Source organism: Pangasianodon hypophthalmus, chromosome 25 (assembly GCF_027358585.1).
Source record: "Pangasianodon hypophthalmus isolate fPanHyp1 chromosome 25, fPanHyp1.pri, whole genome shotgun sequence".
NCBI classification, from domain to species: Eukaryota; Metazoa; Chordata; class Actinopteri; order Siluriformes; family Pangasiidae; genus Pangasianodon; species Pangasianodon hypophthalmus.
Genome location: NC_069734.1, coordinates 18332262 through 18359761, shown reverse-complemented (window position 1 = coordinate 18359761; position 27500 = coordinate 18332262). Strand labels below are relative to the sequence as shown.

At 40.4% G+C, this 27500-nt stretch overlaps 4 protein-coding genes across 7 annotated transcripts in view; 2 read left to right on the top strand and 2 right to left on the bottom strand.

The window, feature by feature from the left end:
- Window positions 1–8752, top strand: part of gnav1 (guanine nucleotide binding protein (G protein) alpha v1) — a 32377-nt gene extending 23625 nt beyond the window's left edge. Inside the window, exons 6-9 of the mRNA XM_034299688.2 lie at window positions 1349–1478; window positions 2670–2741; window positions 5015–5102; window positions 5758–8752. Coding sequence (XP_034155579.1) covers window positions 1349–1478; window positions 2670–2741; window positions 5015–5102; window positions 5758–5948 — 481 coding nt within the window. The 3' untranslated portion in view covers window positions 5949–8752. The remainder of the gene's footprint in view (window positions 1–1348; window positions 1479–2669; window positions 2742–5014; window positions 5103–5757) is intronic.
- A 422-nt stretch (window positions 8753–9174) lies between these two features.
- On the bottom strand, window positions 9175–11512 carry npb (neuropeptide B). The gene is made up of 2 exons (XM_026910429.3): window positions 10941–11512; window positions 9175–9837 (listed from the first exon to the last, which is right to left on the bottom strand). The coding sequence occupies exons 1-2, from the start codon at window positions 11241–11243 to the stop codon at window positions 9709–9711; spliced, it is 432 nt and encodes a 143-aa protein (XP_026766230.1). The 5' UTR covers window positions 11244–11512; the 3' UTR covers window positions 9175–9708.
- A 1026-nt stretch (window positions 11513–12538) lies between these two features.
- sgsh (N-sulfoglucosamine sulfohydrolase (sulfamidase)) lies at window positions 12539–17867 on the bottom strand. The gene is made up of 7 exons (XM_026910422.3): window positions 17501–17867; window positions 16632–16792; window positions 16394–16499; window positions 15193–15524; window positions 14568–14649; window positions 14053–14256; window positions 12539–13548 (listed from the first exon to the last, which is right to left on the bottom strand). The coding sequence occupies exons 1-7, from the start codon at window positions 17661–17663 to the stop codon at window positions 12989–12991; spliced, it is 1608 nt and encodes a 535-aa protein (XP_026766223.3). The 5' UTR covers window positions 17664–17867; the 3' UTR covers window positions 12539–12988.
- A 1138-nt stretch (window positions 17868–19005) lies between these two features.
- The window catches only part of slc26a11 (solute carrier family 26 member 11), an 11374-nt gene continuing 2879 nt past the window's right edge, over window positions 19006–27500 (top strand). The window contains exons 1-13 of one of the 4 annotated variants that reach the window (XM_034299686.2): window positions 19006–19144; window positions 20336–20396; window positions 21359–21583; window positions 22734–22926; window positions 23592–23677; window positions 23937–24016; window positions 24635–24777; window positions 25353–25531; window positions 25672–25744; window positions 25883–25933; window positions 26044–26104; window positions 26285–26340; window positions 27259–27399. In XM_034299686.2, the coding sequence (XP_034155577.2) occupies window positions 21371–21583; window positions 22734–22926; window positions 23592–23677; window positions 23937–24016; window positions 24635–24777; window positions 25353–25531; window positions 25672–25744; window positions 25883–25933; window positions 26044–26104; window positions 26285–26340; window positions 27259–27399 (1276 nt within the window). In that variant the 5' untranslated portion in view covers window positions 19006–19144; window positions 20336–20396; window positions 21359–21370. Of the gene's footprint in view, window positions 19216–20335; window positions 20397–21355; window positions 21584–22733; window positions 22927–23591; window positions 23678–23936; window positions 24017–24634; window positions 24778–25352; window positions 25532–25671; window positions 25745–25882; window positions 25934–26043; window positions 26105–26284; window positions 26341–27258; window positions 27400–27500 lie in introns of all 4 variants that reach the window. The other 3 variants (XM_034299684.2, XM_034299685.2, XM_034299683.2) reach the window with 3 other exon arrangements.

Genomic DNA, 27500 nt, shown 5'->3' with positions numbered 1-27500 from the left:
TCAGACTGATTGTTTTAATAATATAGATGACGTAGTAGATTTGAGTTGTGAGTCTCCCTCAATAACGTGTGTGTGTGTGTGTGTGTGTGTGTGTGTGTGTGTGTGTGAGCGCGCGTCTGTGCGTGGTCTTTGCGTTATTAAACTGTCACATCAAACGTACACTTCATGCAGTGTGTTATGAGGGATTTTAGACGTGTGTAAATTATTCTCAGTGTATTTCCACACACACACACACGCACACACACACACACACACACACACACACACACACACACGGCATGCAGAACCTCACAGAAGCAGGTTAATGACTGTTAGCATGATAATTAACACACCCGGAAGTTAAAATCTCACTGTATATCTCACTCTACCATAAATATTTATGAAAAAAATCCCTTGCTGTAAAATGCTTATAAAATTTTATTATTCTTAGGTGTGAATAATTATTTAAAAAAGTATTCTTAATAATAAGAAAAGTATTCTTTGTGAACGTGTTTCTATGTTTGTTATATTAGAATTTTTTTAAAAAATAGTATTTACTGTAATTTGAACACACGACGCGTCAGGTTCGATTCCTCAAACACAGGCGTGAAGCGTGTGGTGATCTGTAGAAACTCTGGAATTTTTCTCTTTGTGTGGATTTTTATTACAAAAATAAACATTAGCATGAAATGAATTCAGTTTAAGTTTATTATTCTGGATGCTGATGTGTCTAAAGCGTCTGTGTCTTTAATCAAGCGCTAACACAAATGTATTGTTTCATTAGATGAAGTGCTGTTTTAGTTCTCCCTGTGCAGCAGTGTGTGTGTGTGTGTGTGTGTGTGTGTGTGTGTGTTGAGAGAGATAGGAAAAGGCTCGAACACTCGTTCCTGTTCGTCGCAGACGTGTACAGGAATCCTTCTGCCAAATTCAGGAGGAGGAAATGAAAAGCAGCACACGCTCTCAGTGGAGAATGACCTTTTCACATGCGGTCACCTGTTTGCCTCTCGGCTGCGAGATGATATCTGCTCTCCTGCTCGTCTCCGAGCGCTGATTGAGGCCGAGGGACGAGTGGCCCGGTCACACTCGTGTGCGATCGAGGAGATATAATAAAATACAGCTCTTGAAATTTCGCTCTCATGAGCCAAAACAGATTGTTTGTTTTTTTTTGAACGTGTTGAATAAAACACATCCGAGTGCTCGTTGTAGTTTTAGAGTTCTCTCCTGATCCGTCTGTTCATCCTCTTTCGTCTTGCATGTAGAGTAACGATCACACGTCTAACTGCTCTTGTGCTGTAATTTCTCCCACGGTGGTTCCTCAGTGATGTGTTTTGATGTCCGTAGTTTTCTGACTTCCTCCGTTCCTCCGCAGGCTGTATGACGTCGGAGGCCAGCGGACGGAGAGGAGGAAGTGGATCAGCTGTTTCGAGGACGTCAGGGCCGTGCTGTTTGTCGTCGCTCTGAGCGGATACGACATGACGCTGGTGGAGGATCCTTCCATGGTGAGAGCCACGCCCACTCCGATCCCGCTACACCACTAACGAGTTTAACAAACTACACCGTTTCGTTTTTACAGCCACTTCCTCCTCTAAATGATCTTTTTACCTGACAGGAAGGACGATTTCTCACGATACTAAACATTTCTATAACATGTATTTTATATAAATGGAGAGCTTAATGTCTGTGTAGCTGTGTTTTTTTTTAAAGGAGCAACAGCCGCGAAGATGAGCATGCGTGCCTTGAATCTGATTGGTCAAAAGTCTCTGACAGTAACGCAGGTTTATATTAATGCGCTCGTTCTAATACGTTATCGTTTCTATAGTAACAGCTCATTCACAGGGACTCGTTCATGGCAGACGCGCCACGTTAGCGTAATCATTGATGTGTTGAAGCTTTCTGTAAGGAGACGTTTATATAACGTTTTATGGAAGGAGTCTCCAGTGTCAGTGCTTTGTAACAGTCAGATCAGTCGCAGCTTCAGGACAGAGGAGTTTACACTTTTTTTTGTTTGCATTTTTTTTTTTTTTTTTGTCTTTTTAACCGCAAAAAGAGAGAAAAAGAGAGGCAGGTGAGAGAGAGTGACTGTTTATAGCTGTGAGAACAGAAACTAACTTGTAAATGTAGCTAGAAGTGGATAAAAAAAAAATAAGATGTGATGTTTAATGAGTAAGAAATTGTAATCGCTGTGGTGTAAGAGGAATAAAACACTTGGTGACGTGCTGCTGTAGGAAAATAATCACCTTCAGGTCGATTCCGCGACTCCGCTTCATCACACCACACCGTCACTGATTATTTTACTGTAACGGCACCACACACAGGGGTTTATTATTCCTTAATTATTAAATGTATAACACTATAACCATTTATTAAACGTTATTTCTCAGATAAAAGTGTAAACTGAATGAAGCAGGAGAGTATAAGTTAAAAAAAAAAGTTATGTGATTTTTTTTTTTTTTTTTTTAAATCCTCTCTAAGTTATATCTATACAAGATAAAATTAATTTATTAGAATGTATATAAATATAATATAGCGTTCAAAATACACTATAAAGTATATACAATGTGCTAAAGCTAATAATCACTAACTACTCTGTTGACATTTGGTCTAAGTGCTGTGGTTTAATTAGTGTCTGTGTGTGTGTGTGTGTGTGTGTGTGTGTGTGTGTGTGTGTGTGTGTGCGCTGTTCTCTTCAGAACCGACTGCAGGAGAGCCTCAGGCTGTTTTCCTCCATCTGCAACAACGTGTTCTTCAGGAGCACCTCCATGGTACGAGCTGAGGAGCCTGAAGAGAGAAATACACACACACACACACACACACACACACACACACACACACACACACACACTCACACACACACACACACACACACACACACTCACACTCACACTCGAGGGAAAGATATAGAGAGCAGCACAGATGGGACCAGAAACTGTGTGAAAACTAATAAACACATAATGTTTATGAATTTATTACGTTTGTATTTAAGGAGTCTGACTGTGTGTGTGTGTGTGTGTGTGTGTGTGTGTGTGTTTCAGCAGGAGCCGTAACCAGTTCGTATTAAACGTTAGTAGATTTATAAAGCAGAGCGTTTATTCGGTGGGGTTCCTGCGCCTCGGCAGCGTAGATGAGCCTTTATGTTTCTGACTTCACTGTCGCCATAGCAACAAACATCAACGCTAACGCCGATGTAACTGATCTCACATCTGCTGTTAGAGAGGAGAGTCCTTCATTTACACCGTGCAGATGGATAGACAGACAGATGGTCAGACGGAGACGGACGGATAGACAGACGATTGAGCAGATGGAGAGATGGACAGACAGAAGGATGAACACGGACAAACAGATGGACAGAGATGGCTAGACAGATACATGGACAAACAGATGGGCAGGTGGATAGGCAGAGAGACAGATGGACAGGGAAAGATAGATGGATAGATAGAGAGGGAAAGACAGGGAAAGATATTGATGGATAGATAGACAGGGAAAGAGAGATAGATAGATAGATAGATTGACAGGATAGATAGAGAGGGAAAGATATAGATGGATAGATAGACAGGGAAAGATAGATAGATAGATAGATAGATTGATTGACAGGATAGATAGAGAGGGAAAGATATAGATGGATAGATAGAGAAAGATAGATAGAGAGGGAAAGACAGGGAAAGACATAGATGGATAGATAGAGAGGGAAAGACAGGGAAAGAGATAGATGGATGGATGGATGGATAGATTGACAGGATAGACAGAGAGGGAAAGACAGGGAAAGAGATAGATGGATGGATGGATAGACTGACAGGATAGACAGAGAGGGAAAGACAGGGAAAGATATAGATGGATAGATAGAGAAAGATAGATAGAGAGGGAAAGACAGGGAAAGATATAGATGGATAGATAGAGAGGGAAAGACAGGGAAAGATATAGATGGATAGATAGAGAGGGAAAGACAGGGAAAGAGATAGATGGATAGATAGAGAGGGAAAGACAGGGAAAGAGATAGATGGATAGATAGAGAGGGAAAGACAGGGAAAGATATAGATGGATAGATAGAGAGGGAAAGACAGGGAAAGAGATAGATGGATAGATAGAGAGGGAAAGACAGGGAAAGAGATAGATGGATAGATAGAGAGGGAAAGACAGGGAAAGATATTGCAAAAATTGTGTCACTGTCCAAATACTTATGGCCCTGACCGCGTGTAGAGCGATAGATGGACTGACAGACAGCACGCAATAGAGCGACTGATGGACAGGTAGACGTGTGTAAGAGTGATTGCCGTAATTGGACGGGTGTGTGGGTGTGTGTCATTAAGCAGCAGGTGTGTGTTTAAGGCATTCTTATTTCTCACACACACACACACACACACACACACACACACACACACGCCCACTTACTCCACTGCTTGTGTTTAATGAGCTCGTTTATTCTGCCTCGTTAAACACCGTTTCACTGCTGCATTACTCATCGCTCGGCGCTTCACCAACTCTAACGCTAAAATTAGCACTGACCAGTCATTAGTTCTGTCACGAGGGCGTGGCTGCTGGAGTGACCTCCATCTTCCATTCACTCGCTCTCACACTTCTGCTACTCTCTGTCTCTCGCTCTCTCTCAGCGCCACTGATGTTTTAATAGCTCAGGTTATTATTGGGAAATGTGGGCGAACACACACACACACACACACACACACACACAGTCAAAAATAATATCTACCAAACTTTTAATTGTCACAATTTTTATTTCCTGTGATCTTCCAGGTGAACGTTCATTAGCTGGATTGTTTTTCAAACTGTGATAAACATTTCTCATGAATCAGAGACACACATTTTAATAAACACTACTTGTCAGAATTTTGGGGAATTTTAAGGTTGTTGTACGTTTTTGTACGTTATTTGTATGTCAAGGTAAAATGGTTAATTATGGTACAAAACAAACCAAGGCAGACTTTCTTTTTTTTTCTTTTTCAGATTTAACACAACTTTTAGAAAAAATAAATAAATAAAGAACTTGGTTTAAAAGAATGAAAAACTGCTTTCTGTTTTTCAGATTTTATTCATGAACAAAATCGATCTTTTCCAAGAGAAGATCCTGCACTCAGGTCGTCACCTCAGACACTACCTGCCGCTCTACAAAGGTGAGGGACGATAAAAAAGAGAAATAAAAACATCTCTTTATGGAGACGCTGAATATAAAAATACTTCTTTATCAAGATTTTCAAGATAAAAATGCCTCATTGTTGAGCCTTAATATAATAAAAATGCTACTTCTAAATGATTGTTTTTCAAATTTTATATAATAAAAATGCTTCTTATTGAGTTTTTAAAGATAAAAATGATTTTTATTAAAATTTTATAAACTAAAATGCTTTATTGAGGTTTTTTTTTTTTTTACATTAAATTTTAAAAATTTGAGATGATAAAATGTTTCTCTCTCAGTTTAATTTTAAAAATGCCTCAATTTAACTCAACATTTTGAGTCTGTTCTTGGTCTCTCTCTTTTGGCCTGTCTCTCTCTCTCTCTCTCTCTCTCTCTCTCTCTCTCTCTCTCTCTCTCTCTCTCTCTCTCTCTCTCTCTCTGTGTACTCTATCTTTCTGTCTCTTTCTTTCTCTCTATCTCTTTCTCTGTCTCTCTGTTGCTCTCTCTGTATCTCTATGTCTGTTTCTGTTTCTATTTCTCTCTGTCTATCTCTGCCTGTCTCTCTCTCTGTCTCTCTCTCTCGTTCTCTCTCTCGTTCTCTCTCTCTCTCTCTCTCTCTCTCTCTCTCTCTCTCTCTCTCTCTCTCTGTGCAGGTGCCGACTGTGATGTGGATTCTGCCGCTCGCTTCATCGCCTCCACGTTTGTCTCTCAGAACACCACGCCCAGGAAGCTGATCTATCACCACTTCACCACGGCGACGGACACCTCCAACGTGCAGGTGGTGTTCCAGGTGGTAATGGACACCATCATGAAGGAGAACCTGGAGGCAGTTTCACTGCTCTGAGATCCGATTTACAGATTGAACCTCTACACAGTCATCTCATTTCTCCTCCATGTGAAACCTGCAGAACTGCACCAGGATACACACACACACACACACACACAGTCTCACTGTTCACAGCTCACCATGATGTTTTCCTGAGGTCCTGAGCTGTCCGAGGTGCTGAACCCCAACACACTCCTCAGCTCAGAAACAGACACTGCCATGTGTGTGTGACGCGACGGAAAGAAATACAGAGGAAACCTGGTGAGAGAGAGAGAGAGAGAGAGAGAGTAGTTACAGATGAGATGTAAATGATTGAGATGTAGTGAGAGTTGGTGTGTGAGAGGTTTACAGGGAGAGAGAGAGCGAGAGATACAGAGACTGAGGTGATGGATGTAGAGAGTGAGACAGAGAGATACTGAGAGTGATGGAGAAAGAGAAAGTAAGAGGATAGATAAGGAGAGACAGATTAGGATTGATATATACAAAAAGACAGATTGAAGGAGATAGTGAGAGAGTGAAAGACAGAGTGAGTGAGAGTGGAGAGAGAGAGAGAGAGAGCAAGGGATTGAGATATGCTGAGAGACTGCGTGATGGAGAGAGTGCATGTGATGAAGACTGAGAGAGAAATAAAGAGAGATAGAGACTGATGGTCATGAAGAAAGAGAGATCGATAAATATATTAAGATAAATAGAGAGACAGAGAGAGGGAGACTGAGAGAGATGGATATGGAGATAGAGATAGAGAGACTGAGAGGTGGATATGGAGAGATAGAGAGACTGAGAGATGGATATGGAGATAGATAGAGAGACTGAGAGATGGATATAGAGAGAGAGAGATAGAGACTGAGAGAGATGGATATGGAGAGAGAGATAGAGAGACTGAGAGAAATGGATATGGAGAGAGAGAGATAGAGAGACTGAGAGATGGATATGGAGATAGAGAGAGAGACAGAGAGATGGATATGGAGAGAGAGATAGAGAGACTGAGAGATGGATATGGAGATAGAGATAGAGAGACAGAGATGGATATGGAGAGAGAGATAGAGAGACTGAGAGATGGATATAGAGATAGAGAGACTGAGAGATGGATATAGAGATAGAGAGACTGAGAGATGGATATGGAGATAGAGATAGAGAGACAGAGATGGATATGGAGATAGAGATAGAGAGACTGAGAGATGGATATAGAGATAGAGAGACTGAGAGATGGATATGGAGAGATAGAGATAGAGACTGAGAGAGATGGATATGGAGATAGATAGAGAGACTGAGAGATGGATATATAGAGAGAGAGATAGAGAGACTGAGAGAGGTGGATATGGAGAGAGAGATAGAGAGACTGAGAGATGGATATGGAGAGATAGAGAGACTGAGAGATGGATATAGAGAGAGATAGAGAGACTGAGAGATGGATATAGAGAGATAGAGAGACTGAGAGATGGATATGGAGAGATAGAGAGACTGAGAGATGGATATGGAGAGATAGAGATGTGGTGAGATGGAGGGAGTGAGATAGAGGTAGAGATATGAAGAGAGGGGGATAACGATATCTCTCCATCTGCAGGAACCCTTTAAAAAAGGAAGATAAAAGCATTAACTATTGAAGAGGACCTTAAAGGATGAAGAAAGAAAGAAAGAGAGAGGGAGAGGTGGAGAGAGGGATAGAGTGAGATATGTATTATATACACATACACACGGGTGACAAATTAAAGGAAAAAGTGGCGTCTCTGTTATGCAGTAAGGGCATTTACTGAATTTTTAGCTCTCATGGTTCTTCTGGTGGGCGTGGTCTCTTCAGGATGACTCCGCCCCCTTCCACAGGACAGGAGGACTCACTGAAGGCTGTGCTGCTGCTGATGATGATGATGATGATGATGATGATGATGATACGAACACTTGTGGGAGACACCACCCGAGGGAAGAACTTTCAGAAGAACACTTCCACAGATGTGGAGATGCTCTTCCCACCCCCATTTCAAATAATAATGAAGACATTTATACTGTAATGTAGAACATATGGAATCATGCAGTGACCTGCTTTAAAAAGAATTAATATTTTACAATTCAATATTTTAAATTCTTAACAGTGTTCCTCACGAAGCTTCACACACTCTCGCCGTCTTCTCCACCAGCGTCACGACGGAGGTTTCAGCCTGGAGCTTTTCTTAAAGTTGCCAGATTAGAAGGTGTTGATTAATTTCCTATAACAGCATCTCCAATAACATTGTAATATGTTACCGTTTCTATAGCAACAGCTGATTTACAGGGACGAGTACAGAGAACATCCAGCATAAACAGATTTTAAAAATTAGCTGGTAGAACAGTTTCTTAAAAAAAAGAGACATTTATTTAACATTAACATTCATGGAAGGAGTCTCCAGTGTCAGTTCTTTGTAACAGTCCAAGGGAAAGCTGTCATCTTTTACAACAGTGGAAAATGTATTGAATCGATTGTGTGTGTGTGTGTGTGTGTGTGTGTGTGTGTGTGTGTGTGTGTGTGTGTGTGTATATATACATGTACAGTGTGTCCATTGCTGGTCCGTTTGCTCATGCGTACGTACCGGAGTGTGTTTCCTCTTCCTGTTAATATTTACCAGAGAAAGAGCTCTGAGTTAATGATCGTCAGGAGGGAATGTGTGTTTTTACAACACACTTCAGTCCACACACACACACACACACACACACACACACACACACAGAGACACACAGAGCGAGTGTGTGTGTGTCGTGCAGCAATAATCTGTTTAATTGTACTGTTTTTATTAGGGGGCCAAGCACCAAAGGTGTGTAGACACCCTGTTGGAATTCTCTTTTCTTTTCTTTTTTTTTTTCTTTTTCCCCTTTGTTTACTTTGGATGTTTCTCATGGTCACGTTTTTGTTGAGAGATGAAGCTGTGAAGTGCTCTGTGTCTTTGCAAAAGTGTGTGTGCGCGCGCCTGTGTTTGTGTGACACACACCTTCCTGTGCCTTATATGATATTTTATGTAAATAGTTGTCTTTTTGAGATGCGAACGATCGTCAGACGATGTAGGATTTATTTTTTACATTTTTGTGTAATTTCTGACAAATTATCTGTCCTGCACTTTCAAAGCAAAAATAATCCAATATTTAAGTTTCCATGATAAAAATATTGTGTCATGAATATCGTGATATATTTTATATAACCAATCATCGAAACATCCGTGTCTCTTTCGTCTTTATTTCTTACATACGTGAAAAAAAATAACTAAGCGACACACACGAATCAACCATCTGTCGAGTTTAATAAATAAAATAACATTCTTTAAACAGTTTATACACATTTACACACACATTTGGCTACAGAAGGGACAAACAGTGATACCGTTTCTGTCTCTCTCACTCTTTCTCTCTCACACATACACATAGAACATTTTTGGAGTTTAGTCGATTTTTTTTTTGTTGTTGTTTTCGTAGATAAGATGGTGGAAAATAAATAACATTCAGGGTCAGGAGTCCGAGTGGAAATGGAGATCTGAACAGGAGAGCGAGTGAGAGCATCCTAAACAGACCGGAAAGTACCGTACTAAATAGAGCATCAAAACAGATTTCGGTGTCTAAATGATGCTGTTGTGTATCGGGTCTTATTTTTTTCGGATTTTTGGAATAACAGGAAAGGGGGTCTCTAGAAGACAGGTTCCCAACCCTGGTCCTGGAGAAGCCCTCTGTCCTGACGGCGTGTTAGAGCAGGAAAAACACTGAACCGTGCAGGACAGGGGGTTCTCCAGGACCGGGGTTGGGTTCCGTGCTCACGCGCCGCTCACGCCACCAAGCAGTCGAGCGAGTCGAGCGCGAGCAGGACTTCGGCCCTGCACCGGAACGTGTTCCAGCCGTCCTGCATCGGCTCACAGCTCTGCAGGTTCGGAGAAATGTCCTTGATGCAGATGGCCTGGAAATACAAACAGAAACCGGAAATGTAAAATTAGATTTAAAAAAAAAAACAACCTTCAGAGCGACTTCCTCTCCCATGTGTGCATCAGATTTCTCTCTCAGTACTGAGAAGCCTCAGCTCAGGTTCCATCTCATTCTTCCTTTTCTTAACCGAGTAGAAATGTACAAATACAGATTATATTATGTAGCAACCCTAAAATAGTGAATTATTCATTTAATAGATTTGTTAGTAAGTCATCAAGCTAATAAAGTCTTTATAACTGATCCAGCTGCGTTTTAACACGAATTTAAAGCGGATTAACGTTTTTATCACCTTAATACCTTAATATCATTATCAAGCAGATGATGTTATTATTGCTGTATAAACCAACAGCCTGCTTTTATCCGAGACAAGAGAAATGTGCAATATTTTAAAGGATTGCAGGGTAAAATGAAAAAAAAAAAATAATAATAATAATCGCGTCGTTGTCCAAAAATGCGCGCACACATCTTTATTTATTTTATTTATTTATTTTTCGATTTATTTATGTTTCGATTTTTGCATTAGGTATGCAGTACAGAATTAGATATGAATTGCAGAATTCATATTTAATCCGAGAGTAAAAAATTTTCACCTCGTTTTAGCTGTTAAAAGAAGCGGAATTATTCATTTTACGCACGACGCGCAGAATCTCTCTCCATCTGCACAAAGGCTGTTTATCAGTCCTTAAACCTGCACAGGTGTCGTTTATGACACAGCAGTACGGTGTTAACTCTGTTTTTTAAAAAAAGTGAAGTTATTTGTCTGTATGCGTCGGGAAATGTGCTGCGCCATGCGAGCGGCTCGGAGCGCAGACAGCGACCTGAACTCTTCCTAATCGCTCTAGTGGCACCGTGGAGCCTGTACTTCTACCTGGGAAGGTGCACGTGCTGTGTCTCTCATTAGCTTTAAAGGTGAGCACAGGTGCATGAGTGCGAATTAAAGCTCTTACGTATGATTTTTAAAGGTTTCCATGAAGAACAGATAAACACACTCGCTGAACTATTATGTTATTCACCATCATCAGTGTAATGAGATGTTGAGTAAAGTGAGCTGAGGATTATTCACCCAATCATATTTACCATGTTTTTCAGGACAGGTGTGTGTCGCGCGCTCAGCTCGGGCATCACGCTGTTTCCGGTGCGCTCTGCTGCGTCCAGCGCGGACTCCGTGTCGGACCTGCGGACGTACGGCGACCTGCGGATGCCGGACAGCAAACCCGAGGCTCTGCCCACGGAGTAGTAGCTCGGCCCGGTGGCCTGCTTGTACCACGCGTCTGCGGGACAGCACGAGAGCAGCACGGCGACGGCCGCGAGCATCACGGCGGATCTCACGGACCTCTCCGGCGCGCACCTCATCATCATCCTCCTCATCATCATCACCATGGTCGTCGTCCTCACCCTCACCTGTTCAGCGGGTTGTTAAGTGTTTTTATCGCGCTTCAGGAGTTGCTCTGAGCTGTAACGGGACGCGTCTGTGCGCCTTTATATACAAACCCCGAGCGCGTAAAGGCGCGCGCGCTCCACGTGAAGGTGGGTCATGGTTCCGGTAAAGGAGGAGGGAAAAACCCAACAACGTCCAATCAGCGTCAAGCTCTTCAGAGGTGCGTAAATTTATGTGACTTATGACGTGAGATTTTATTATTTTTTTTATTTAGAAGCGAATAACAAGCCTTGAAAGAAAACACACAACACACACACACACACACACACACACACACACACACACACGGGGTCCTAAAAATACATCTATATTAGAGTTCTCTAAGGGTTCTTACTGAAATGAAGGTTCTTTTAAGAATCGTCTTAACAAGGTTCTTAGAGATCAGACCACCTGAGAAACCTTTACATCCTTTCATTCTCTTTTCTCTAGAGTGTGTGTGTGTGTGTGTGTGTGTGTGTGAAAACACACTTAACATTTCACATCACCTGAACTGTATAAAACATTTCTTCTTCTTCTTCTTGCTATTATATCTATTATTAGTTTTGTACTCAGATTGGCTCAAAGTGTTAGAATTGTCACATACTTTTTTTTTTTATTTTTAAAGAAAACAGGAAGCTGAACATCTTACTGAGTATTAAACAGCTAACAGGAAAGTGTTATTGTGTCATGAAATCTAAGAGCCAATCAGATTCCAGTATGCAAATACAAGCCAAGCTAGCCAAACATTGTGCCAGTGAAAGGGGGAGGAGTGTATATGTTTAGAAGCATTTCTAATTTGCATATTAATAATTAAAAAAAGGAGATTTTTTTTTAAATCGTAGAATTGCAATACAAGCAATTTATTATTTAAAATAGAAAAAAATAGTTTTCAAAGCAAACTTTCAGCAATTTTTAGTTTCAAAGAAATTCACTGCGTTTAGCAATCTGAGCTGTTTCTTAAAAATCTATATGAGTTTATCCAAAGCGAGAAATTAGTGACAGCTGCAGCAGTTTAGCTACAGAGTTGTTGTTAGCGACGTGCTGATTTAATGCCTCAGACTCTTAGCCATGACCGCGGGAGTCCTGAATGTCTCGCAGCCTGTTAACCTTCTAAAATAATGCAAATTACACCATCTGGATGAAGCTCTGATTGGTTGAGGTGCGGAGGCGTAGCCGTTTGAGGCTCGCTAGGACACCGCCCCCTACAGGACACGATCATATCGCAAGCGCTCAGGTACAGTACACGCACTTACAGAAACAGAATTCAGGCTTTTTAATAGAAAATAGTCTTCGATGTTCATCGTATAATTACATGATTTTTTTAAACATCTTCATGTTACAGAGTATCTGTACACGTGCCTTTTTCAAAGGGTTGTGCATAAAAACATTTATTTTATAAAAGATTTCTCAATCAATACATCAATCTCTTTTAATCCATGTGCATTTTTTAAAAATAGCAAATAAGGAAAGTGGAAATAAACAAAAACACCACATATCTTAACCGAGGTTGCGATAGAGCGAGAGATGGAAACTGATATCTGAAGTAAACGGTGATGTAGTGAGTGTGTACTGCGTCTCTTTATAACGACGTCACATATTTTCTCTTCTTCACAACATTCAATTCCCTGCAATTTCCATTTAGTGTCGTGCAGAAATTTGCATAAAACTTCAAAGGCTGCGAGTTGAAACTCATTAAGGAGATGATCCTTCACAGCTCGTTGTACAGTGGCCTGCACTTGGGCTCCATCTTGTCCTCGAGCACGGCGTCCGGAGCGCAGACCCACGGATCCTCCGTGTCCCACTGCCACTTCACCAGCTGCTCCCTCAGGAGCTCCAGCACGGCTTTATGATCGGGATCCGAGGCCAAGTTGGTCTGCTCGGCCGGGTCCGAGTGCGTGTCGAACAGCTCCCAGCGCTCCCTGTAGTAATACTGCCTCAGAGTCTTGAACCAGCGGGTGGGCGTTCCCGCCTGCGTCCTCTGCAGCAGGTCCTGGAAGGTGGGCGAGACGTACAGGTCCTGGTCGATGGGGAAGGGCGAGCGGTAGTTCAGGTTGTGCAGCAGGACGAAGCGGCCGCGCCTCACCGAGCGCATCGGGTAATACATGGTGGCCTCGTGCAGACTCTGACTGCCGTAAGCTGTGTCCCAAATCGGCTCCGAGGACAGCGCGGGGAGCAGGGAGCGGCCCGTGAGGTGGACCAGAGACCCGCCGCTCAGGCTGTAGGGAGGATACGGCACCGAGAACCAGTCCAGCAGAGTGGGCGTGATGTCTGAGAGGAAATGAAGAGATTTTACTCCCAGGACGTCAATTTAACCAACAACAACAAAAAAAAAAGTGTTCAAGTTTTCACAGCAATTCTGCTTTTTAATGAATTTTTCAGATTAGCCACTTGTTTTGACTTTTTATCAAGTCATTAGTAAGATTATTATTATCAGATTATTATCATCAGATTACCATCAGATTATTATCATCAGATTATTAGGCTGCATGTAAATGTATCTGAGGTATAAAATGTAAATGTATCTGAGGTATAAAATGTAAATGTATCTGAGGTATAAAATGAGAATCAGCGTAAAGCATCACTTTAGAAGGATTAGGAGCTGCTGAGTGTAAGTGGCGCCATCTTGTGGTCATAAAGCGCGCCGCAGGAACATGTCACACATCTGTTAACTCTTAATAAAGGAAAAGTTCTTGATGAGCAGTACTGCATTCAGATGTTTGAACATAGTCATGACACTGTGTGTGTGTGTGTGTGTGTGTGTGTGTTTTTCACCCAGCAGGCTGACGAAGGCGTCACTCGTCTGTCCCCAGCGCTCTCGGTGTTCAGGTGAGGAGATGATCATGGGTTCGGCCGCGCCCGAGTCGTACAGGTTGGTTCGTCCATTAGGAAACGGGATTCCGTTATCAGAGCTGTACATCACCAGCGTGTCGTTCTCAAACCCAGCGTCCCTCAACTCCTGCAGGACCAAACCAATACCTGCAGGAAGAGGGGCAGAGAAATCGGATTAAAAAAAACACTACTGAACCAGAAAAGAGAAAACTAAAAATTGTAAAAATAAAAATTAAAAAAAAAACGGGTGAAAATGAAGAAGGAAATAAAGGAAAAATAATCAGATGAGGGAAACCAGTGACAGACACAAAGAACCAGATCCACATGAGTAATCAAAAACAAATTAAAAATGGACCAAACCACATATAAAGCAAATATTTACAGCCTAAATATTATTCTAAATATATAATATTGATAATTCTAAAGTTAAGAGGAACGAGGAAGAGTCAGAAACTCGCCCTGGTCCAGCCTGCTGACGGTGGTGTACTGAGCGGCGAGATCAGCTCGAGCAGCCGGAGTGTCCGGGATGAAATACGGCACCTGAGGGGGAAACAAACAAACAAACAAACAAACAAAAATACTGGGAATAAACAATTAATAAATAAATCAGTATATCCAACAAATTTTTTAATTTTGAAAAAAAAAAAAAAAAAGAAAAACAGAATTTGTTTTAAACATGAAAATTTTGTAAAAAATAAATAAACTGAATAAAGCAAACAAAACAAAATATAATAAACAAATAAATAAATAACTTAATTAATTAAATAAAATAACAAAAAAATAGCAACACAAAAAACTAAGGAATAAAAACTGAACTAAAAGCCTGAAGCTCAGTGAAAATTTAATTTAAAAAATAACAATTAATAATTACATTTTAATTTAAAGTTTAATATTAAAATTTGACTTAATATAAGATTTTTAATAAGTAAACAATTAGCAACACAAAAAACTAAGAAATCAAAACTGAACTAAAACTCTGAAGAGCAAACGTCCCGTTCATCTCAACACACATCTGCTGCGTCACAGTTTCTCTATTTAAAATCCAGAATGGAGACGTTCTGATCTCGGAGCCGCTCGTCTCACCTTGACCTGCTCGGGTGTGTAGTGCTGCGGCTGCCAGTCGGGAATTCTCCCCATGCCGCTCTCTCCGTTCCCGAACTTCTCACAGAACGAGCCGTACTGAGGCTGCGAGTGGCCGCAGCGGTGCGGGTCGTGAAACGCTACGTACAGGAAGAAGGGCCGAGTCTCTCCTCCGCTTCTCTCCTCCTCTCTGTGCTCCTGCAGAAACTTCCGGACCAGCAGTTTGATCCGGGTGATGTTGCGTCCCACCTGCAGGACCGAGCCGTTCTCCTCCGTGTAGGCGAAGTCGAAGGGATACACGGAGCTCGGACCCACGTGCTTCTTCCCAATGATGCCTGAACAACAAACAGAAACAGCTCAGTTATCGCTAAACCTCTTATCGTTATTAATATGGGAAAAGTCAAAATCACAAAAATAAACATAATATTTACTATAAAATTACTTTTAGATATTTATATATTAACTATAAATTTACAATGACTTAAGAATTTTGAAATTCGCTCTGTTTTTAGTGATATCTCGAGTTTTATGTGTTAGAAATGTCAAATTTATCAAAAATGTTTTTTTTTTTACTTTTTATAAATTTAAAAAATAAAACTTATTTTTAAAAATTTAAATCTAAACACTGCGTTTTTAGAGACCGATTGTATTTTTTAAGTTTATATCTTATGTTTTTAAGTTTATAAATACAATAATTTATAAACTTAAGATAATTTATATCTTAAAATGAGTGATTTTTATTTCTGATTTTTATTATTTTATTTTTTTTTTTTGGATTAAAGCTCACTAGTAGAAACAGTCAGATACGATCATAAAATATTACTACTTTTTTTCCTAACGTTCAAATGTATTTAGAAAATAAATACTTATTTTAATATAAATGTTAATAGGAATTTAATGTACATTCTTGCTACATAATTGTCGCTCCGCATTTTTGGCACCTGCTTTATGTTTCAACCATCAGAAATGTGTAACTGATTAAAAAAAATCATATTTACGTCATGAAGTGACTTTTTAAAAGCGACGGATCCCTAGTGAGGAACCTCGTCCTGCTCTGATGATCAGCACTAAATGCTGAATTTTGATGCTCTTCAGTTTGTGAGTAATTCAGCTGTTGTGTGAGAAAGTCATGACGCTGTAGCTGTAGCTGCAGGTGAAGTGACAGGTGTTGTGTTGTTGTGTGTTATTGTGTTGTTTTTCTCACCGGTGTGGATGTTGGACTGTTTCAGTAACAGCGGGAGGCTCTGCACGTCGTCGAACGAGTTAAAGTGGTGCACACCCTGATGAAGGCCGTACATCCCGTTCTGGTGCTGAGGAGAAGAATAACCACGAGGAAAAAAACGACTCGCATCAGTGGAAAATGCAGTCACATGATGAGGGACCCGAGACGACACGTCTGCATGTTCCCTTCAGGTGTAACGGTGACGTGACCGTGTTCGTACCTGCGGTAATCCGGTCAGGATGGTGGAGCGACTGGGCGAGCAGCTGCTGACGGAGGTGAAGGCGTTTCGGAACACGACGCCGCGTCGAGCCAGAGCGTTCAGGTGAGGAGTTCGGACCACAGTGTTGTTGTAGACCTCCGTCTCGAACCCCGCGTCGTCGGCTGCAGGAGGAACAAACGCAAAAACGACTCTCACAAAGCGGCTTCTAAAAGCTCAAGACGTTTAGTTACGATCTCATAAACTAAATACGTGACTTTTAAATCAAAGTGCAACAGGTGGTTATATTTGGGGAAGAAAATGCTTTATAAAATAAAATTTTATATTCATATATATATATACATATTATTCCTTACTGCAGAAAGTTAGATTATTAATTTATCCTCAGTGGCTTGCAGAAGAATGTTTTAATTCCTCTTGACCTTAAAACACAGACACAAACCGAACTCTGAACAACTTTTAGTCCCTACAATGAACACACATTAACATATTAAAGTGTTAGTACCAACCTGCAGCAGGATAAAGGTCTAACATGGACAATGAATACTAATAAGACGTGAATTTCAGTTATTAATCCCTACAACAAGCTTTAATAGTGCAAGTTTTAGTCATTTTCACCCAACAGACCTTCAGTTATGTAGTCATACAGGTGTTTATGTATAAAGACCAACCTAAAGATAACAAGATCTTAATGAAGCCCTTATCCGTGTTCCTTAAATAAAGAGTTAACACTGACATTACTAATCCTCTCTGACCCTAACCTTCACCCTGACTGATTAATTAATTAATTAACAGCTTAGCTCTAATTAATAATCATTTACTACTTCATTAGAGATTTATTCTTACACTTTATAAGAGGGTGTAAATGTTACCTATGATGAGGAGGGCATTTCTCCTACACTCTGCCCCAGCACACAGCAGGAACAGCAGCAGCCCCATCACCAACCCCATCTTCATCCTCATCCTCATCCTCATCTTCATGCTCATCCTCATCCTCACAGCCCCCAGCTGCACACACACCTTCATTTCCGCCATTTTAAAAGAAAGCTTTGCGTGTAATAGTCTTAAATCGCATCTCCTGACTCTCTGTGAAGATCCACAAGCTTTCTCTCTGCCTTTAATTACATAATTTCCCTTTCAAATTCGGCTAAATGTTCATGAACTCCGACCGACAAGCTACAAACTTCACTCATAAACACAGCGACTTCCGCCTCCGTGTGTCACGTGACAGGAATCACATGACCGCCGGGGTTGCCATTTCGAAAACCTTTCCATCTTTAGGGTTTTTGTTTTGTTTTGTTTTGTGAAGGAAGATATTATTTGGTCTTATTATTTGGCTGTCATGAGTAATATTAAATTGTTTTATTATCTTTCATTATATTATATTATATTATAATTCCAAAAAAAAACTTGAGATAAATCTTCAAAACTGTTCAAGTTCAGCAGAGTTTATAGATTTATATTTTTACATTTATTGTAATATTTATTTGCATTTATTATAATATTTATATTTAAAGTTTTTAAGTAATAGCTTTAATAAGTGTTTGTGTGAAGTGATTTTTCCTTTTTTCATAAAGCTTTATTTGATAATAAATTAAATGCTCACCACATTAGATTAATTAGTTGCTTGTTACTAATTAAATTATCCTGTTTATCTGAGAATTTCATAAATCACACATCATAATGAGTTCCAATATTTATGAATATTTTGTTTGCAAGTGTCACATGTCATCTCTACAGGCAAAATATTTACTTGTTTGTTTATTTGTTTGTTTATCGATATCTTTTTTTTATTTATTGCTAACTCAGCTACATTTAGATTACGTTCAGTGAGACAGTGTTCTCCATGTAATCTCACATCACAGACTAAGAATTTCATTGTACATGGAAGCTTTTTATGTACGATCATTTCCACTACAGAGGAAAAAAATTGCAGAACTGTTTAAATTCTTACAAGAGAATAAGCCAGAATGTGAGATAATAATTCAGAATGATAGAATAAGTCAAAAGTTTGAGGTAATAAGTCAGAATGTGAGATAAATCAGAATGCAGCAAAGTCAAAGATTAGAAATAATAAGTAGAAATTTGAGATAATTCAGATTGAGATAAGTCAGAATTTTGAGATAATACTTCAGATTGAGATAATAAGTCAGAATTTTGAGATAATATGTTAGAATTTTCGGATAAATCAACATTTGAGATAAGCAAAAATAAATAAATAAATAAAGTTTAAAAAAAAAAAAGTCAAAATTTGAACCTACTGATTCTTCCAGAAATAAAGAAAAACTATGTTACGCAATTTGTTTTCTACTTGTTGGAAATGTTCTTCTAAAACTTGTGCATAAGATTATAAACTTCCTGAACTCTTAAATCTTTGAAGTGTCTAGGGGGGAAAAGCAGAGCAGAGCTGGGAGTTTCCTCCACTCTGGCAACCCGAGACGCGGAGGCAAGAGGATGTTTGGTTTGTCGCTGTGTCACAAGAAGCAGCCCGCAGACTGCAGGCGGTGAAATCTCAGGTACAAATCTTCCTCATCTGGGAGAGTTTTTATCAGAACACATGCTCTAGATGCTGCACCGCTGAGGGAAGGTGAATGTTTCTGCTTCTGTTTCTGCTTTGATTCCTTTCAACCTTGTGCTGATTATAGACCGGCTTACACTGTTACTCCTGACTGCTGCCTTCACACACATGACTTATCTCTAGTTTATTATTATACAGTTTAACTTCCTTTATTTAAAAGAATGATAAACCCATCTGAGAGTAAGTGAGACTGAAGCACAGGGCTGAAGTGCATTACTGTGAATCCGAGTGCTTTATTAGAGTTAGAATTATAATTGTAGAGTTTATTGTGTCTGTAGTGCACTATGTAGGGAGCAGGGAGGGATTTGGGATGCGGCTGTTTATCTGTACAGTGGAAATCATTTCTCTGGGGATAGTGTGTGTGTGTGTGTGTGTGTGTGTGAGAGAGAGAGAGAGTGAGAGAGAAAGTCATATGACAAAGACATGATCATGAAGTAAAAGCTGACCTCCTGCAGCTGTAGAAGTACACGCCGATAATCAGTTACACGATATATCGCGATACAGCTCCATTACTCTCTCAGAGATCTCCACTATCACTGAGATGGATTTCTTTTTATTGGTTTATTGGATTGTTACTGGGTTAATCACATGCGTCTTCACTGTGTGAGAGAGTCTCCGTTTTGTGCATCTCAAATAAAACACAAAATCATATCTTATTTAATTTGACGAATTATTTATCGTCGTTTTCATTGCGTCTCATTTCTCTTTTTTTAAAAAAATAATAAAATAGGACGTTATTCCTGAGAAATGTGCATCATATTTTTAAATACTACTTAAAAAATACTAAATGTACATAATATTTGAAAAATAATACACAAATTATGTGATCTTAAAATTTAAAAGCAGAACAAGCTACCAGTTGTTCACATCCCCCAGACGAGAAATATTTCCTGTCTGAGAGCTTCGTCAAGTTTGGCAGGAGAAGCGTCGCATTACGTGGACGTACTCACCTGTCAATCATGTAGCCAGACTAATCAGAAAGCTCCGCCTCTCACGCTAGCATTAGAGATATTTCATTCTGTAACGTATATGTTTGGGGGCGTGGCTTAATTTGTTTGAGATGTCAGTTTCCACCAAAATCACTGACTCTTCCTTTAATATCTCTTCCGTACACTATTTTTTTTTCTAGCTGAAGTGGCACGAGGAGGAACTTTGAATCAAATTTCAACCATGTGACAAACCAACACCAAGTAAGTACATAAAGACGTGACACACTCTGTAAGATTGTTGTTGTTTTTTTCTGTTTTTTTCTGTTCTAGGATCAAACGCTGATCAGATCCCAAGTGACTCAAAGATCATTTCAGTCTAATCACATGAATCTCTCTCTCTTACACAATGTCTCTCTGTTTGTAACTCTTCCACTCCGCTCCGTGAACACACACTCAGACTATAATGGGAAAGTAACACACCCTGCATTAAACAACACACACACACACACACACACACACACACACGTCTTCAGCAGTCCAGTTCCTCTGCTACATTATGACTCATATTTCCAGGCTGAGACAGGTTCAGCAAGCAGCAGCTCTTACTAAACTCAGCCCTCGTTTAAGTGTTTACAGTAAATAACTCAAATGATTCAAGGTTATGGAAAAGGTTTATGGAAAGCTTCCTAAAGAATCCTAAAAACCCTGAAGCACGTTCAGTATGTTCATGTTATATTGACATATTTGTGGTGTGTTTAGTGATTCTGGTGCTTGTTGTTTGCTCGCTGTATTTGCGTTATTCCAGTGAGAAGGTAGCGGCTGTGTGTCGCTCTGATGTCACGTTGTTAGCGCAGTTACGATGCCCTTTAATAGGAGAAAGAGATCTCAGCCGGGTTTCACTGTTTACTCCGAGAGCTTGTTATTTATTCCAGCAGTATCATATTCAACGTCATGTTAATGAGAGCTCCGGCGTAGAAGTAGTGGACTCAAAGTCCCAGAATGCAATGCAGCTATACGACGCAGTTGAACATTTGGAAGCTGATCTCTTTGAGCTGAGGGTACAGATGAGGAGGTGAGAGAGCTGGACAGACTAAAATACTAAAGCGCCGCTGCATCGCTCTCTCTAGGTAGAGATGAAGTGAGGGTCAACAGGAAGTCAAACAGCATTGTGGGTAATGTAGGAAGAAGTTTATTAATTAATAGAGTGACTTATATTCCAGAAGATTCAGTGCAATATGACTACAGAGTCGATCTCCGGTTCTCTGAGAAACGGCTTGGCGAGATGTTGCTCCGTCTCCACGCTGCGCTCCCGTCTTCCCGTCCTCACGTGGCTGCCGGCGTACAGTCTGACATGGCTGAAGATGGACGTGCTGGCGGGACTGACCGTGGGACTGACCACCATCCCTCAGGCCCTGGCCTACGCCGAGGTGGCCGGCTTACCTGTGCAGGTAATAACTACACCAACGAAGCGGATTCCATCAGCCGAGAGCTAACATTTGGGATAAAGAGGAAAATCCGGTCTAGGAATCTGTTACATTCTGACATTTAATTTGATGGAAAAAAAAAGTTTACAAATTTCTAATACAAAATGTATAAAAAAAACATCAGGGTTTTTTAATTTAGAATCTTCTTCCTGTTTCTGTTTCCTGTCACACTGCTCATGTTACATTTTGCTGAATAAGAATGAGGAAGTGATTTCCACAAGCACCACGTTGCGGTGGGGTCTCATTCCCATGTTCCCCATTTTCCAGAGCGTCCCCAGCGTCCCCACACTTCCTGTCATCCCCCTCTTCCCCGTCGTCCCCGTCATCCCCATAGTCCTCATCATCCCCATCATCCCCGTCATCCCCATAGTCCCCGTCGTCCCCATAGTCCCCGTCATCCCCATAGTCCCCGTCATCCCCATAGTCCCCGTTATCCCCGTCATCCCCGTCATCCTCATAGTCCCCGTCATCCCCATAGTCCTCATCATCCCCGTCATCCCCATTATCCCCGTCATCCCCATAGTCCCCGTCATCCCCATAGTCCTCATTATCCCCGTCATCCCCATAGTCCCCGTCGTCCCCATAGTCCCCGTCGTCCCCATAGTCCCCGTCGTCCCCATAGTCCCCGTTATCCCCATAGTCCCCGTCGTCCCCATAGTCCCCGTCGTCCCCATAGTCCCCGTTATCCCCATAGTCCCCGTTATCCCCATAGTCCTCATCATCCGCGTCATCCCCATTATCCCCGTCATCCCCATCGTCCCCGTTATCCCCGTCATCCTCGTCATCCCCATAGTCCCCGTCGTCCCCATAGTCCCCGTCGTCCCCATAGTCCCCGTCGTCCCCATAGTCCCCATCATCCCCGTCATCCCCGTTATCCCCATAGTCCCCGTCATCCTCATCATCCCCGTCATCCCCATAAATTTTTAAATATAATTTAATATAATATTAATAATAGAATTTAATAGAATTTTAATTTTATCTTTAGAATTTTAGCTTATATTTGAAAATGTTATATAATTTCATATTATTTTTAATATAATTCATTGATAGAAACTTGGAGAATTCTGTTTAATTCTCTCTCTCTCTCTCTCTCTCTCTCTCTCTCTGTGTGCAGTACGGTCTGTACTCGTCCTTCATGGGCGGTTTTGTTTACTGTGTGTTCGGGACGTCGAAGGACATCACCCTGGGCCCGACAGCCATCATGTCTCTGCTGTGTTTCTTGTACATCAGAGGAGATCCGGTGTACGCCGTGGTGCTGACGCTGCTGTGTGGAATCATCCAGCTCGCCATGGCTTTACTCAGACTCGGTAAATAAACACAAAACACACTTTAGTTAAATATAAAATTTATTAATCAGACTTCACTTTCACAAACACACCTCAGCGAGCATCGTAAAGAAGCGACACAGCAACAAGCATTAAAAAAAAAGCCACTTATAACTTTAAAAATTAAACACATGATAAATCTGTTCAATAAAATCTCATTATTCATAATTTATTCAGTAAACCTTTCCTGCGTATGCAAAAAAAAATAAAAATAAATAATAAATTTTCCCACCATACTAACTTTCTACTCTTCAAAGCATTATTACCAAAATGCACATGCAGTTTATGTTTACTTATTTTATTGAATTTAATATTTATTAATTAATTAATTAAGTAATATATTGTCTTTACTTCTTGCTCTTTATCCTGAACATGGAAACTTTTTAACATAAAAAAATACGGATAATAAAACTGAATGGTCACTAGAGCGCGCTCCACATGTCTAGATTAAATACTTAGCATGTTTTTCTCTTAATTAAATTTTTTTTTTTAATAAGTCTCATTTTCTCTCAATTTTCATGTTTTTTTTGTTCATTAGACCTCATTTTCGCCCAAATTGAGTTTAATTGATTTGAGGGTTTTATGGTGTTTTTGCGGTGGTTTTGTTAAAAAGCATCACGCTCGATTATTTTCTTTTTCTTTTCCAGGTTTCCTGTTGGACTTTATTTCCTATCCTGTTATAAAGGGCTTCACCTGTGCAGCGGCTGTGACCATCGGCTTCGGACAGGTCAAAGTGAGCGTCATTTAAAACAAAAAAAAAACCCCACACACACACACACACACACACACACGTCTGTTTATTAAAGTTAGCATCCAGTAGCAGTAAATCAAAGCCACTTGATGTGTTTAAAGATCTTTCTCCTCTCCATCTGAAGTTCTTCATCAGTTCCATTGCATTATGGGAAATTTCTTGGATACTAGTGATGCCTTGTTTGTGTTAGGATTAAAGTGTGTGTGTGTGTGTGTGTGTGTGTGTGTGTGTGTGTGTGTAGAACATTCTGGGTGTGAAGGACGTCCCTCAGCAGTTCTTTCTGCAGGTCTACTACACTTTCCACAAACTACCTGAGGCCAGGTGAGTGAGGAGGATGAAGGGGAACTAAAATAATAATAATAATAATAATAATAATAATAAAGAATATATAAATTCTGAAATAAAAAATAAAAATGGCAATTGCTGAACTAAATTGCAAGCGCAAAGTTCATTTGTTTCCATTTTCTTTTCCTTTTATTTTTTTTCACTCATGTTTGTTTTCTTTTTTCTCCACATTTTCATGTTATCTTTTTCTTCCCATGTTTGTCCAATTTTCTGTTTTTTTTGTAAACCCAATTTAAATCCTTTTTTAATTTTTTTTTTATTTTTAAACCTCATTTTGTCCCAATTTTCATGTACTTCTTATTTTTTAAATCCTCATGTTCTCCCAATTTTTTAAACATTTTTTATTTAAAAAAGAATTCTCTCAATGTTTAAAAAAATGTTTTTCAAACCTAATTTTCCTCCAGTTTTCATGTGTTTTCTTTTATTTTAACCCCATTTTCTCACAATTTTTTAAATATTTTTTTTTAATAAAATTATTATTTATTAAACTTTTTTTTAATTATTTTTATATAATTATTATTATATAAACCCCACTTGCTCTCGGGTGGCTGTAAGAGCAGTAACTCAGTGATCTTGTGTCTCGCTCTCCCTCAGGGTTGGAGATGTGATTCTGGGTCTGTGCTGTCTGTTCTTCCTGGTGATGATGACGATGATGAAGAGTTCTCTGGACTCTGTTGAAGATAACCCGTCTCCTGTAGTGAAGGTGTCTCGGGGTTTGGTGTGGACGCTCGCAACTAGTGAGTACACGAAGAACAAACACTTTTTCACGTTCATGAGAAACAGAAAGGAACGTCTGCAGGTTTCTGTTTTAGACTGACCCTCAACATTTCTTGTTTCAATTAATAACTGTGTTTCGACCAAATTTGTTAGCAAAAGTCTCTTTTTTTTTTTTTTTTTTTTTAGAGAATTTCTTCTTATGTCATAATTTGGGGGCGGAGCTATATATAAGTATATATATTTGTGATGTCACTAAACAAACGTCACCACTTTGGACCAATCCCATTTGAAATTAGAAATTAATGTTGTACCTTGAAGCTTTTACGCGCAGAACTTCTACGCTTAGCTAGCTAGCTAACTTGGCTAATCGCGAGATGGTAGTTGCTATGGTTACTATAGTAATGTCTGGCTGCTGTTAATTCGATGTAACACATCAAAACGCATGTCCAACTGAAGGACGTGGAGGCGTTTCCTAATTTGCATGTTCATGTATATTCATAGCTCTTTATTTTCCTGAACTATTTTTTGCTAGGTTATTTTTAAATGTTTTGCTCTTTCACATGTTAAATAAACGCTCGTCTGTGTGTATCCACAGTCCGAAACGCTCTGGTCGTCATAGCAGCGACGTGTGTGGCGTACTCCGCTGAGGTCACAGGTCACAATTACTTCACTCTCACGGGGAAAACGGCTGCAGGACTGCCTCCTTTCTCAGCCCCGCCCCTCTCTGAGACGACAACCAATGGCACGCGAGTATCATTCAGAGAGATCACGCGGGTCAGTTCACACGAGCAACGTTTCATTTATTGACAAATTATTTCTGTAAAATGTTACCATTTACATTTTAAGTAGACAGTTGTATAATTAGTATAGTTGCTGATCACGTGATTTCACTGACCAATCACGTGTGTCCTCAGGATCTGGGAGGCGGTTTAGCTGTTATACCTCTGATGGGCATGCTAGAGAGCATCGCTATTGCTAAAGCCTTCGGTACACAGCGTCCTTTTCTTTCCCTTTACACACTGTATATATATATATATATATGTGTGTGTGTGTGTGTGTGTGTGTATAACTGTAATATATGGAGTTAATAAAGAACCTGTGTGTGTGTGTGTGTGTGTTTTACAGGAAGTAAGAATAATTATCGCATCAATGCCAACCAGGAACTCTTTGCCATTGGTGTGTATCCTATGGAATGTTATGTGTTTGTGTGTGTGTGTTTGTGTGTGTGTGTGTGTGTGTTCAGTATAAAGAGTTAATATTGTGTGTATTGTGTTGCGTGTTTGCAGGACTCACCAACATCCTGGGTTCATTCGTCTCTGCGTATCCCGTCACAGGCAGCTTCGGGAGGTTGGTGTCTTGTTTCTGTGTGTGTGTGTGTGTGTGTGTGTGTGTGTTTGTGTGTGTGTGTGTGTGTGTGTGTGTGTTTGTTCAGGTTATTTAATATATATATAATGAATATAACTTACTGAAGGAGTAAAATGAATGAATGAGTGTAAGTACAGGATGTTTTGGGTTTATTCTTTGCAGAACTGCTGTAAACTCTCAGACTGGAGTGTGTACACCTGCGGGAGGTATAGTCACAGGTAACACACACACACACACACACACACACACACACACACACACGCTTCAGTAACAAATATCTGAACCTTACCTGATCTCGTGGCACATTTTATGCAACTTAAAAAATATTTTATTGTGACGTCATCTGCGGTAACTATCAGGGTGTAAATTGAGATTTTTAATTATTTGTAGTTAATGTCTGTGTGTGTGTGTGTGTGTGTGTGTGTGGTGTGTATTAATTTCAGGTCTTGGTATGACTATAACATGTTAACAGTATAACAGTATCACAGTGCTTTATCATGGTGTAGTGCAGCACTGATGTATCATCACTCCTTACAGTGCTATAAACGCTTAATAAACCATTTCTCTCTCTCTCTCTCGTCTCTCTCTCTCTCTCTCTCTCTCTCTCTCTCTCTGTGTCTCTCTCTCTCTCTCTCTCTCTCTCTCTCTGAATTTCTCTCTTTCTCTCTCTCTCTCTGAATCTCTCTCTCTCTCTCTCTCTGAATCTCTCTCTGATCTCTCTCTCTCTCTCTCTCTCTGTGTCTCTCTCTCTCTCTCTCTCTCTCTCTCTCTCTCTGAATTTCTCTCTCTCTCTCTCTGAATCCTCTCTCTCTCTCTCTCTCTCTCTCTCTCTCTCTGAGTCTCTCCCTCTCCTCTCTCTCTCTCTGAATTTCTCTCTCTCTCTCTCTGAATCTCTCTCTCTCTCTCTCTCTCTCTCTCTCTCTGAGTCTCTCCCTCTCCTCTCTCTCTCTCTCTCTCTCTCTCTCTCTCTCTCTCTCTCTCTCTGAATCTCTCTCTCTCTCTCTCTCTCTCTCTCTCTCTCTCTCTCTCTGAGTCTCTCCCTCTCCTCTCTCTCTCTCTCTCTCTCTCTCTCTCTCTCTCTCTCTCTCTCTCTCTCTCTCTCTGAGTCTCTCTCTCTCTCTCTCTCTCTCTCTCAGGTGTGCTAGTGCTCCTGTCTCTGGCCTTCCTCATGCCGCTCTTCTCCTTCATCCCCAAAGCGTCTCTGGCGGCCGTCATCATCTGCGCCGTTGGTCCGATGATAGAATTCAGCGTTCCTCCCCACATCTGGAGAGTCAGAAGTGAGTCACCAACTACATCCAAATAATTTCATACTGACAGATTCACACCACACACACACTTTATTTCATCACACACTCGTCTAAAAGTTACATTTTTAAAC